The sequence below is a fragment of the Anser cygnoides genome, chromosome 3, assembly GCF_040182565.1.
Source record: "Anser cygnoides isolate HZ-2024a breed goose chromosome 3, Taihu_goose_T2T_genome, whole genome shotgun sequence".
Taxonomy (NCBI): domain Eukaryota; kingdom Metazoa; phylum Chordata; class Aves; order Anseriformes; family Anatidae; genus Anser; species Anser cygnoides.
Genome location: NC_089875.1, coordinates 96,518,378 through 96,531,252, shown reverse-complemented (window position 1 = coordinate 96,531,252; position 12,875 = coordinate 96,518,378). Strand labels below are relative to the sequence as shown.

Genomic DNA, 12,875 nt, shown 5'->3' with positions numbered 1-12,875 from the left:
AAACAATGTCATGGAGAAGGATACCCAGGCTTTCACAAGCAGATCAAATTTCATAGTAGAAATACAAACTAAGCAGAAAATGTTGATGAGAAATGTTCCGAAACAAAGAGATGGCAGAGCTTATTTTTTGTATGAAATAGTTCTTTTTTTTCTCTTTCAGACCTTATTCCAAAATTTCTAGGTAGCTCATGCAGCACCTTAAATGTAAAGAAACCTTCTGTTCCCGTGTTGCAAACAAACAATAGAGGAAGAACACTGAAAAGTCTTCTCAGATCCTCCCAGAATATGAAATAAAATTGAGATACTTCTTCCCTATCACCTAGGGAAAGTACCAATATTGTTGGTCGACGAAAAATCTATACCCCATTTGTTAGCCCATGCATTTTTGTATGTTTCTTCTTACCTTCGGTGTACTTGTAGCAACTGCTTGTGGGACAGCTGCCTGGCCAGCCTGACTCGACAGAGAAGTAGATCTGTTGGGAGAAGCTCCCCTTGAAGAGGGTCGTGATCGACGGCCTCGTGGTCGGAAAGCTGCCATGCTCTGACTGGCACCGTCTGCCAAAATGAACTTCTCACGCAGCTCCACGTTTGTCCTCCCTTTAGCTGCAGCAAAGAAAGATGTCGATTTAGTCAGGTATGAAAACCAGTCGCAAGGTTGCTGATTGTCATGTTTGCCATGCCAATTCCAACACATTTTTACAATAAATAAAATGCATTACTGCGCAATGCATTTATTTTGGACACAGAAGAGTTATGTGCAGAACTTGCTTATTCTAATACTTTATGCCAGCAGGAATGAACCACTGTCAAAGGAAGTCAGCGTGATAATGGAATGCTCAACGTGCTAAGTCACTGTTAATCAATCAGCTATCAATACAGAGACACAACCTGATGAGCAGTTTTGCTAACTCTACAGCTATTCATAATAAATAATACTTGCTTGGATGGCCAGGAGAATTCGCTAAATTCAAATTACAGGAAAGCAGCAAATATATTTATTCAAAACTATGAAATTATGTAGTTTGGCAACATGCAATGATGAACACAAAATCCAAACTATGAGGTAATTGGTGGCTAAGCACTCACACACACACACAAACAGATATGAGAGAACGTTCTGCAAGAATAGGTGCAGGAAATGTTAGCATTTAACTGCGTCAATGTGAATGACAATTGGTTTTGAAACACTCTTCAAGCGTGTCAAAAAAAATTAGCTCGCAAAGCACCAGCCCATGTAGAAACACATTAAGCTAAAAATGATAGGTGAGGCTTATTGTTAAAAGTATATATATTAAAAAAGTGGGAAGGAAATGAAGAGAAAGGAGAAGAGGAGGAGACAAAGAGAGGGATTTGCCAACCTATAGTAGGCTGAGTGGTAATTGAAGAGTTTGATTCCGAACGTAACATTTTACTCCCGTGATGATGAACTAGAAAAAATGACACAGGACATGGGTCACATTAAAGAAAATCGTTAGCAGGAGAAGAAATCAAGTATAGCAGCTGCATATGCAAGAGACTCAGAGCACCAGGCCAAAGGACAGGACTCAGAGCAAAAGCTGTCTCTCTAAGTGCTCTGAGGTGAGCTCTCAACGTTCTCCTAGGGAAAAGGAAATAGTCCTTGGATAGACTCAACTGCACTCCCCAGTATACTTGTGTAACAAAGGTATTTATCTGCTGACATAAAGAAGTAATATAAGCTAAAACTCTTTTACATAACTAGATCCAATACACTTTTTAAGCTGTTTATGACAACAGTTCTTTAAAATGTGACTTATTTGAACACACAAGAAGCTCTTGGTGGAAATGCAGGTTTGCTAGGCCAAGTGCTGAAGGAAAAGTCTGAACCTGCACCACTAAGAACAATGTCCACTTCGCATCACTGACTTCACCTCAGTCAGGATGATGCACCAATGTACAACTTCCAGCATCTGACTGATTTTACAGAGATCAGTATTCTTTTAGACTCACTGTGTTGACTTACACATCTGCTCATATACTTCCCGTGACAGAGAGGCAAAGTACAATAGTAAATACTATAGAGGTACATAAAATACAAGGTTTGTTAAACAAGAGGGGAAGGAAGGGCCAGTGACTAAAGTACCAAAGGACTCTTTATCTGAGGATAGAGTAATAAAGAAATCCAATAAATTAACTAGATATTAATTATTGTAGCTTTCAGCATCAACCCAAGTAGGAATTACAACAATCTACCTGTCAACAGACGTGAGAAAAATGTTTGCTATACATCAAAACTGACCAAGTTAACCCTGTCATAAAGCCTGATATTTTGAGAGACATTCATTTTCCACAGCCTTGCATTTTTGATCTAAAAAGCCATAAAGTAAGGATGGCTCTGCAGGCATAAATGACTCTGTAATAGTAGCAGATGCAGAATCAGGTGCTAAATTTCAGTTAGGCATGTGGTCTAACACTAATAAATGTAATATAACTGCTACATTTCTTTAACAAACAATATATGCAATACGTTGGTAAGCAAAATAACTATTCTTAATACTGCTGAAAAGCTCGCAGATGTCACCAGCCAGTTACAACAGCTCTTTTATGATGCTATGACCAGAAGTTTGATGGGTACCTTTTAAGCCTGTGGACAAAGGTTTCTAGGCCAGAGTGGCGTACAATATCAGCTCTCATGGCATTCTGTGGTAGCTTCTTTTTTGTTTTTACATCCTTGTCTTAACATGGCAATTGATACAAATACAAGTTGCACACCCTCTTAGGGTCTATGTTGAGCTGTTTAGAAATCTCAGCTCCCAAACTGAATTTGTGTCAGACGGCTGGCACTTTATCAAAGTCTACAGGACAGTTAATCTCTGTCTTCACTACTTTGCTCTTCTCCCCCCTCAAACTCATCTGTGCTGTTTTCATGCTGTTACAAACACTGATTGCAATTCTACAGACCCTCTGAGAGGTAAATTGGAGTAAATTAATGCTGCTACTTAAGAGGATAGAATTACCTAGTTACACAAAGTTAGTTCAGTCTGAATGCTGTAATTACAATATTCTCTGCAATTTTACCATTTTGGCTATTATTTAACTTACATCTCTTCCATTACCTTCAGAAATGGCTTCTTTCTTATCTCCCCTTATTCCTCCAAGACTGGTACCAGACAGAGCCTACTTTCCCACTACAGAAGTAGGTTTTCCGACAAACTAAGACACCATTAAGTTTCTGAGTACTAGTACAACAACCCATTCGATACAATGCCCTGGAGTGTTTGGTGATAGAGCACTCCCTGCTTCCTCAGAACACAAGGTTCTCCTGATCAGAGCAACTTCTACTTGCTGTGTAGAGGGCTCAGGGCTCTGCAAAGTGGTGCTGGGGAGAACACCAACGAGAAGAGCGGGCTACAAAGGCAGAGCCTAAAAGTGTGGGTGCAGCCACCAGCCAGAGCCGTTTTTTGTTGTCGTATTCTTTTTGATTCAACTGCCTTATTTTGATTTATGGCCTTAACATTTCTCTCTCGCTGAGAAGCTTTAATTGGATGTTTCTGTGTGTTATTTCTGCCAAGTCATACAAGCAGCTTACAAGCATAAACTCTACTTGGGCTAGGCTCAATTCTTAATTACATCACTCTAACACTGGGGAACTGCACCGAAGACACCACAGTTATTCTAGACACACATCAGTGCAAGTGAAGAGATCTTAACCATGGGATTTAAAGTTTACAAAAACAGATCATTATGGGACATTTAGTGAGATGTTGTTTACAGAACTGGCATTTTATACAATTCAATCTCCTTCTTGAGACAATGACTGGTGGCTGTATCCAAATAATTATCTGCATGTCCATTTCAACAGTTTTGTTACGTACCCCTGCAAGGATCATTTTTCACTAAGAACTCATCAAGTGCCATCCAGCCACCTCCAACACGCACCATGACCGTACTTCTTAGGATACGAACAAGGCGTAGTTGTTGAGAGTCACCAAACTGCAAGAAAACCAGACAACAATCTGAGGATCTCAGTCGTTCAGATACACTTCAATGCTGATAGGTTAAAAATCAGACACTTCAAAAAGTTTATTTTGATATTTGATTATTAGTAAATGGCAAAAATTCAAGGTTTATTTATGCAGATTATTAAAGCTGTTAAGGTTTCAAATCAGATGCTGCTGCGTTAATCCAAAGGAGATGGCAAGGTGGTAAGAAGAGAATCTCTGGTTTTATTTTATGCTTGATTCTCAAATGTCTGATTTCATACAGGAAGCACAATTAGTAACATATTATTTAATTGGTTACAATCTGCATTTGTGCAAATTAACGAAGACCTATTTGTGTTATTTTATTGTTAAAATCTTAAGCAAACTCTTCTGCAACAGTCTAGTTTTTAATGATATCAGCTGAAAGGAAGGCAGTATCACTTGAAACGATCAGTACATGGGCTGGGAATCCAATGCATTATGAGCGTTGCACTGTTCCATCAATTGACTCGTTATAAGGATTTTTTCAGGTATAGCATCGACACTGCTCACCTATAGCTAGGTACATGTGAGGAAGGGAACATTAAAGGAGCACTGAGTCATCTTTAGGTATCACAACTGTCCTTGGCTATAAACTCTCACTCCTCTGTCTACACATCAAGGTTGTTCACAGTTCAGGGATGTACAAAAAGCCCCTTCCATACTATCTCTTGTACTAGATGATTCTTCCTTTGGGCTGATGGCCAGGCCTAAGGTATGTCCTGCTCTTTAAACCCGTATACCAAACCTGTACGCAGTATCGCAGTTCAAATCTGAATCAAAGAAAGTGTCCAAAATGTTGACCCCACAATCTCATGAAAATTAACCAGAAGAATTCAGTATTTTTTAGCCAACGCCACTAAAACATTTCTTTTGGTATCAGCATCACCAGGCCAAGTGTAGGGCTCTCACACGCAAACTTGCAGCGTTCTCACTGAAACCAACAGGAGACAACTACACATTTTTGGGACAACCTTTGACCCTCAGAGAAGGCTGCCGTGTAGTTCAACTGTACCTACTTGCTCCAATAAGGAGACTGAAATTCTTTAAAATGCAAATTACAAAGATGTACTCTCTACTTGTTAAATGACTTTAGTTGTTTGGTACTACTTAAGCCAAGGAGAGGGAATAAGTTTAAAGGAATATTACTTTTAGGAACCAAACAAAAGCAAACTTGCTGTTTAATTCGATAACAAAAAAATTTGTTATAAATAAGAACATTCAAATGATAATTATCTCTAAAGGCTTTTTAATAATTAATTCAATATCTGCATAACAAAGAATTGTTTTAAAAATAAAGATTAAAGAAGAAATGGCATCCAAATTGATAATGTTTACTTTCATTGACTTGTTTCTAAAGAGAGTATTTTCTAGTGGTTCTAAAAATCCTTTTTCTTTTCCATTCTCTTTTTCCCTTTTCAAATTAATTCTTCATTTAGTCCCTATCAGGCAACTGTACCAAGGGTCAGATGCCACATCCTTTGGAAATTACCTAGGCTGTAGTTAATTCAGACAGTGGGACTTCTGGAGAATACCAGAGGTGTCTCTCAAGGCATTTTTCCTAATACTAACTCAGTCTATTTTCTTCTCAAAACAGCCTGGACACCAGCTTTCCTTGAACAATATTTAGCATCATTACACATAACTGAAAATCAGAGGTAAAAAAACAGGAGGATAAAAACTTAAAGGAAGCCAAGTTTAAGCTACAAAAACCCCTACTCTTGATAGTAGCCATATAACATCACTGCCACTAGAGAAATCTTGGCCAACTTGCTGTAGGTGCTTTTCACTGTAACACTACTTTGCACCAGTAAGAGTTAGATGCTCTCAAAAAATGCTGTATTCTTCTCAGTTCTGAGAATACAGATGGCAGATAAGAGGATTAACATAATTTCAAATAATCTTTTCAAATCAAGGCATGTTCTGTATGTGGAAAACATTTTAAAGAATTACTTAGATGTATTGCTTGAGGCACGTGGTAAGATTATCCACCGCTCTTTGTGCTTTCTTCCATACTTCAACAAGCTTTGTCAATAAATAAGAATGCAACTAAGTTTTCTCAGCATCTCTAGATTTTAAATGACTAATGCTTTTAACACTAGGATATCCAGAATGGATTCCACACAGTATTGCCTTAATAAAAACATGAAGAAGAGTCTAATGAGAGCAGATACTGAGTGCCTAAGGTATTTCCATTATTACCAGGCAAAGATGATTTAACAGTTTAAGAAGCTGTGTGTCAGTATGTGCCACAGGAGTAAGCACCAGTTAGTGCTCCCCCCCACACTGTACATATAGTGCCACTGCAACCTGACTCACTGATCACTCAACTGACAAGAAGTATTCTTAAAAATAGGCCCAATCATTGTCGATTTGCTCTTTGAAAACACTTTGGAAAAGGCAATAGCCTAAACTGGAATAGCAAGCTTACTTTGCCAATTTCCAAAATATGTATTTAATAATTCACTTGCATTAGTTTACAATATACCAGCAATCAATTAGGTTCTTAATCAGTCTGCTTGATTGCACAGGGGTTTTATTAAAAATGAAAGCACTTTTCACCTTGAGTTGCAATAAATAACTGATATCATAGTGGCATATGTGCTTACTGTGAATGGCTTTTAATCTGATAGCCTAAAAAAACAAAACAGAGAATTTTGAGGCATTCCACTATAAAACTGGAAACTGATGAAATAATGTTATTCTAAACTTGCAGTTTAAAAGCCCAAGATTTTTAATACTTGAATTACTGGTAAGGACCATTATCTGGTTCCTTTAAAAGTAATCTCCTTAAAAAGGAAAATGGCCAAGGAAAGCAGATGGGGGGTGCTGAACAGAAGAGATCCTGAGGCAAGGAATGATCCATAGCATTTAAAGAAATACCACAGCTGACCAGCAATGAAGTAGCTGAAGATGAAAGGATGAGAAGACTGACCATTGCAAGCTTAAATCACTATGCGTTAGAGGAAGGGGGGGAAAAAAAAAAAAAAGAAACTTCATAACACATTCCACTGGTTTATACCTGATTTCCCAGGAAGAACTGATAAGAAATGAAAAATGGAAGAAAGACACGATTAGTTTACAGGAAATTCTCTACGTGACTCTAGAACACATGCAAACTAACACATTAGACATTCTAAATAAAGTTTCTAGTTCAGAGATGAGCAGGTAGCTAGCTATCCGGAGACTGAATACTGAAGAATATTCAAGGCCTTTGTTTCCTTCCCACTGCTGTTTCTGTGATCTTTTAAAAATCACCTGCAAGCGTTTTAGTATTTCTTAGCCAAATATTGTGTCTTTCATCTGAAATTGTTCTGGTTATTGAATCTAGGGGTAGCAGATTTTTCTCTACAATGTGATACTTTTTTACTGTGATCTAAAATTGTTCAGTAGATATCTAACACATTTCTTGTACTTCTTCAGACGTACAGTGTGCTCCGATAAAATGATAAGGGAGGGTAAAAGTGATCAAACACACTTTTGTTAAAGATTTTTGAAGTACAACACAATACCACAGGAAAATATCAGTCACTATTTTTATGATACTAATAGAACACCAGCTACAGAGTAAACACTTTGGGTATCCAGACAAAAAGTTTGCACTTTAAGGAGCTGTTGTATGTATGTATATACATGTATGCAGAAATTCCCATACATTGAAAATAGTTTCTGTAGTTTCAGTGAAAAATACATATATGAAGCAGCATTTTCTGTATTTTTAGCCTATATGTTCTAATAAGAAAGAATCACATTCTAAAAATGAGACAAACTTACAGTAAGAAAACATATAATTGTCATACAAAATTCCTTTATATGAATATAGTCTATATCCTTGCAGAACCATATCATAGGAATAATCTTTAAGCTGAAAAAACTAAGAAGGTCCTTAGGAGACTTACCCTGTACTTGTTATCCCCAATCTGTTCCACTTGAAACCGTTTTGCACATTTACATTTAGCTACCTGCCTTGTAACCTGAAAAAGAACACCACTGGATGATTATTTTACCACTAATGTCACATTTTTAAATGATTTATATAACTGGTAAACTTCAAATTATATGGGGGGGAAGGGAAGAAACCAAATAATTAATAATTAATTTGGAAGAAACCGAATTAATTCTTAATGAATGTGACTCCAGTAGAATAGACTGCAATCTAAGAAAACAGAGAATGTACCTCATCTTCAATTTTGTCAGCATCTGTGAGAGGCTTGTAAGCATCCTTGTTTGGATGAAGAGCTGCTACAAACTCGTAATAGTCAATATACCCATCACCATCTCTATCAAAAATATCTGCAACAGCACTCATTTCAAGTCGGCTTGTTGGGAATTCTGTAATACAAAAACAACAACATAGATAAATTGGCTTTTCTATTCCAATACAATGAATGGCTTTATCAAAAATCTTAACAGGTTTTCAGGTATTAGGTGACTTTCAAAAGAATAAAGGATTTTTTCTGAAAAAAGGCAGGATCTCCAATAGATTTTGGCCAAAAATGAATAGCATAGTCTGCCTTGAAGACAGAAACAGAAGAGAGCGCACAGATTAAACTACGCACTTCAACATTTTGACCTTCGAAGTGCATATAATACCCATAGATTAACAAGATAAACTGTTAGTGAGGAAAGGTCAAGCGAGAATTTCAATGATAATTAAATTTGGGATGCAAGGCCTTCCCACTTCAGAAACATGCATAGTGTGTTGTGAAATCCTTCTTTAGATCAAGTTCACAGCAACAGATTATTAATCCATACAGAGATTCTCTATGAAATGGTCAAGAAAAATTTTAAGATGGTAAACAGGAATTAAATCATGAGTATTTAGCAGAAACGGGAATTAAATCATGAGTATTTAGCAGAAACAAGATTATATCAACTGAGTTAAGTAAGTAAACTGTTTAACCTCTTGGTCGTATCAGGTTTTTCCCCTCAACTTCTGGCAATCCATGCAAAACATCAAAAAGCACACATCAGGACAGTATTAGCACATTTACCAAAGCAGGGGAAAAATGCATCTACTGCTGTATTATCCTACCAAATAACTTTTACGTGAGGTGCTAAAAGCAGCCCAATTCTGAATCTTCACTGCTCAAAGCAAAAAGTCCCCACGATTTGAAGATAAAGGATAACGTTGAGTAGCAGGTCCCATCTGTTATGAGTCAGGCATATGAACATGGCCATGGTTCATGGAAACACTAGTTTCAGAAATTACATGGTTTCCTTCCGTAATTGAAGCTATTCCATGTTGGCAAGTACTTTAATAAAAGTCATAAAATCACATGAACTGGTTTTGAAGTTATCTGTAGGTTTTATGAGGTATGTTTTACTATTCTGAATAATCAATGAAAAGTAACTATCTGTTCAAGATAGTTCAAGTAATCTGTTCAAGTAGCTAGTGCATTGTGGAAATGATTGTCAGAGTCCAATAAACTAGTAAATATTAATTAACCAATAGTATAAATGTGCCATTTGTAATCTGATTAAGAGAGGAGATTCCCTAGAACTTGAGTTTCTACAATCTAAAAATGTTTTCAAGTAAAATAATTATAGTTTAAATTAATCATACCTAATGACTTCAAAAAGGAATCCTGACCTTCTGACATGATCAACCCCATAGTGTACACCATACAGACAATAAGTTTTAATTAGATGTTTCTTCTAAGTTCATCTTTAAATTAATTTCAAAACTTACTTGAAGAAAGAATTCCATCAATAAATTCCTGTCTCGTTATCTTTCCATCCTGATCTTTATCAATCCTTCTAAAGAAGTCCATCACACGAGACTTCTTATGGTTCATCCATCGCATGTACTTTTTCCTCCAAATATCAAAATCAAAGTTGGCAAATTCTCTCAGCTTCATTAAAAAAAAAAGAGAGAAAACTTCTTACAGTTGAAATCAATTAATTCAGAAAAACAAGGAGAGAGAGACCATCTGCGTTCTTTTAGTTAGTTATTTAAAATGTTAATGTAGGTCCTCAAAAATCTTACCTCCTCACATTTAAAATGAGAATGACAATCTTTAAAGCATGTGTCAATGTTTTCAGTTAGCTGTATCATGCAACAAATACGGATGGTTTAAAGTATTGCCAATTTAACCCAGGTTAAACAAAATTATACAAAGAATATGTGCATTCTGTGTAGTCCATTGCTGACCTCTTCAAGTCTGTCCAAAGCATCATTAAGTTTTCTTCTTCTTTCCAAGGCCAGAAGCCAGACTTGCTGCCATTTGCTGACTAAAAGGTTTACCCGTGGATTTTTGGTTTCAATTTGTGCCTGGGCTGCTGACGGATATATGCCTGGTGTGGGGGAACGCTTTCCTGTTGAAACACGATAAAAAGTGTAAGTCTTACCCAGTTAAAACAAAACAAACATTCACACAAAGGGTACTTGACCCTCCTAAAACCACTCCTCCTTGCCACAAATAATGAGCCCAAATCCTGATATGATTCCAACTAATGAGGTTTTCTTTAACATTGCTGGGGAAGGACCAGGGCGGTTTAAGTATTCAGCTTCTCTTTAGCCCGCAGCAACTAGTAGTTGCTGCACTACTGAAACTGCACAGACTAAATAAAATTTTTGCAAATCCCTTACAGAGATCTACAAAGTAATCAAGCTGTTTTTTGAAGTAGGTTCCATATAGGTACAGGCAAACATAAAATGCAAAGGGTAAGTATATCTAAAAATACAAAAACCAATTTCCTCATTTGAAGATTTGTTCTCCGTTCAACTCCACTGAACAGAAGACTTTCTACTTAGTTCCATATAATTTCACAGACATTAAAAGCAAAATTTTGTCTACCTTTATGTAAAATAATTTGTTTGCACTTTTAAATAATGGTAGGTTGGCAAAGACTCGCTGTGTGCACGCTCTTGGAAGTTTAATAGCACAGGAAAATCTGAACACTATAAAAATAAATACTCAAGAAGTATAGAACAAAATTTAAAAACAGAAGTGTGCTATGAGAAGTTCCCTCACAGTGAAAAATACAAGATAATTAGAAAAATCCACCCTATTTCATTAGAATGTTCCATTGCTAATCAAACTTATTAGGTTATTAGTAATCAGTTATCTTTGTAGACAGAGCGATGGTGTATATGACCTGCCCCAAAACACTTCATTACTTACTTCCTGCTCTCCCCTTATCAAGGACAGGAATATGAGATTGTACAGGAGTGGGTTCAAGTGCCTTTCTTTTATAGGTCTTTGTAACTTTATCCACATCAGGTTGTTTTCTGGTCATTTCCTCCATGAATGTCTGCAATCAGGTAGAGGTGGTTTTAATTAACAATACACAAAAGTGACCACAAGAATGTAAAACACATACAATAGCAAAACACCAAAGTTACAACAACAGCACAGAAAGACTCTAATAATGCCAACTGAACAAAAAAGACAGATGAAATAGAGGTTTTGTAGGTAAAAAATAATAACAAAAAAAACCAGCAGTGTTAGGACCGCTATGCCCTGGCTGTTAAAGGAAGTCTAAATCTATAAACAGTTTGTCAAACTGTGTATGGTGAGATGCTGTACAACACTTTTAACTCAGGAGTACTCCTCTACTGTCCAGACTGCAGCTCACATAAGTGAGATACTGCTGTGCCTAAGCTGGGCTAAGCTTGCAAGTATTCACTGCACCAGCAGCATGCTCTTCATAAATATATTTTAGATAACCAATCAGTAAAGCCACACAGCAACACTACTCCTAAGCCAGCAGCACTATCACATATTTCACATGGTTACTACTATCCTTGTTCTTAAAAGGAGTTACAAGTTTGCTTTTGGAACAATACAGCACTAAATTTTTTATTGGTTGTTTTCTCACATCTGTGTTGAATAAGCTCCAAGCATATAGTATATGTAGTGAAGACTCAACTGAGCGTTTGAAAAATGATTCAGTGATTAAGAGAGAAAACAGCTAAGGAGGATTTGCACTTAATTATGAAGCCTAGCTGAACAAGAGCATCTGTTTGAACGTGTAGGACATATATGTCACTTAACATGCCTTACCTGGTGTTCAGCTATAAGTGCTTTAACTTCCTCGATCTCCTGGGGGATAACTTCTTTATCTTTTTCAGTGAGTGTAGTCTCTGCCCACTGCAACCAGGACAGCAAAGCTTCCAGCAGTTCCTGGTTAGCAATAAGTCCAGCCAGAGCTCCTGCCAGTCTTTGTTGATGCTGTTTAGCCCATGCTAATACCTTGATACAAGAACCGACACATCAATATCTGCACATCTGAAATTCTTCAAAATGTATTTAAAATTGCCCTGCTAACCGTAAACCCAAAGCTTCCTCCCAGTGCTGCTGATATTTCAATATCAAAGGTGCTAGGTGTAGTGGCTGACCACTAAATGTGCTAGGCAACTAGAATTTCCAGTTCAACCACATTTTTGCACAAATACTCAGGTCTATGTACTACTACATGCAGGAAATAACACATTCTGGTAAAAGACTAAGAACTTGATCAAACCATACTTATAAGTTGGTAAATCATATAGGATCTGGGGTCTGTCTTCCTCGTGAACACTCCTGAAGCCACACTTTGCTAGCAGCAGTATTTATAAAGTTTTTCTTTAAACTTAATGAACACACAAAAATGCACTTTAGCAACTAAGAGTTTGGTGCACCCTCTGAGACTTACTTGTAGCCACTTGAATGATTTGGAAATCTCCTAGATTAAGAATATGTTGTATTCAAATCCTCCTTAATGCAATTAGAAAATGCTTCAAGTTTGCCTTGTATTTTTTTCCCTTTGTAACTTTTAGATTTCTCTTCCTAGAAACTATTGGCTTTTCTCAGATAGGAAGTGTCAGGCACTATTTCCTTTAATACATACAAACAAAGAAGCTTGACCATCTGCTTTAATTCTTAAAGGCCTATAAGTTTTAAAATAAAA

At 36.8% G+C, this 12,875-nt stretch overlaps 1 protein-coding gene across 23 annotated transcripts in view; it reads right to left on the bottom strand.

Annotated features, from left to right (window-relative positions):
• Positions 1-12,875, bottom strand: part of DST (dystonin) — a 298,953-nt gene that overhangs the window by 5,635 nt on the left and 280,443 nt on the right. For 8 of the 23 annotated variants that reach the window (XM_066994766.1, XM_066994772.1, XM_066994773.1 and 5 more), the window contains 9 exons: positions 11,990-12,178; positions 11,108-11,237; positions 10,135-10,298; positions 9,673-9,835; positions 8,158-8,312; positions 7,880-7,954; positions 7,003-7,020; positions 3,834-3,951; positions 404-603 (listed from right to left, as the gene is read on the bottom strand). In XM_066994766.1, the coding sequence (XP_066850867.1) occupies positions 404-603; positions 3,834-3,951; positions 7,003-7,020; positions 7,880-7,954; positions 8,158-8,312; positions 9,673-9,835; positions 10,135-10,298; positions 11,108-11,237; positions 11,990-12,178 (1,212 nt within the window). Of the gene's footprint in view, positions 1-403; positions 604-1,358; positions 1,428-3,833; positions 3,952-7,002; positions 7,021-7,879; positions 7,955-8,157; positions 8,313-8,883; positions 8,917-9,672; positions 9,836-10,134; positions 10,299-11,107; positions 11,238-11,989; positions 12,179-12,875 lie in introns of all 23 variants that reach the window. The other 15 variants (XM_066994757.1, XM_066994753.1, XM_066994751.1 and 12 more) reach the window with 3 other exon arrangements.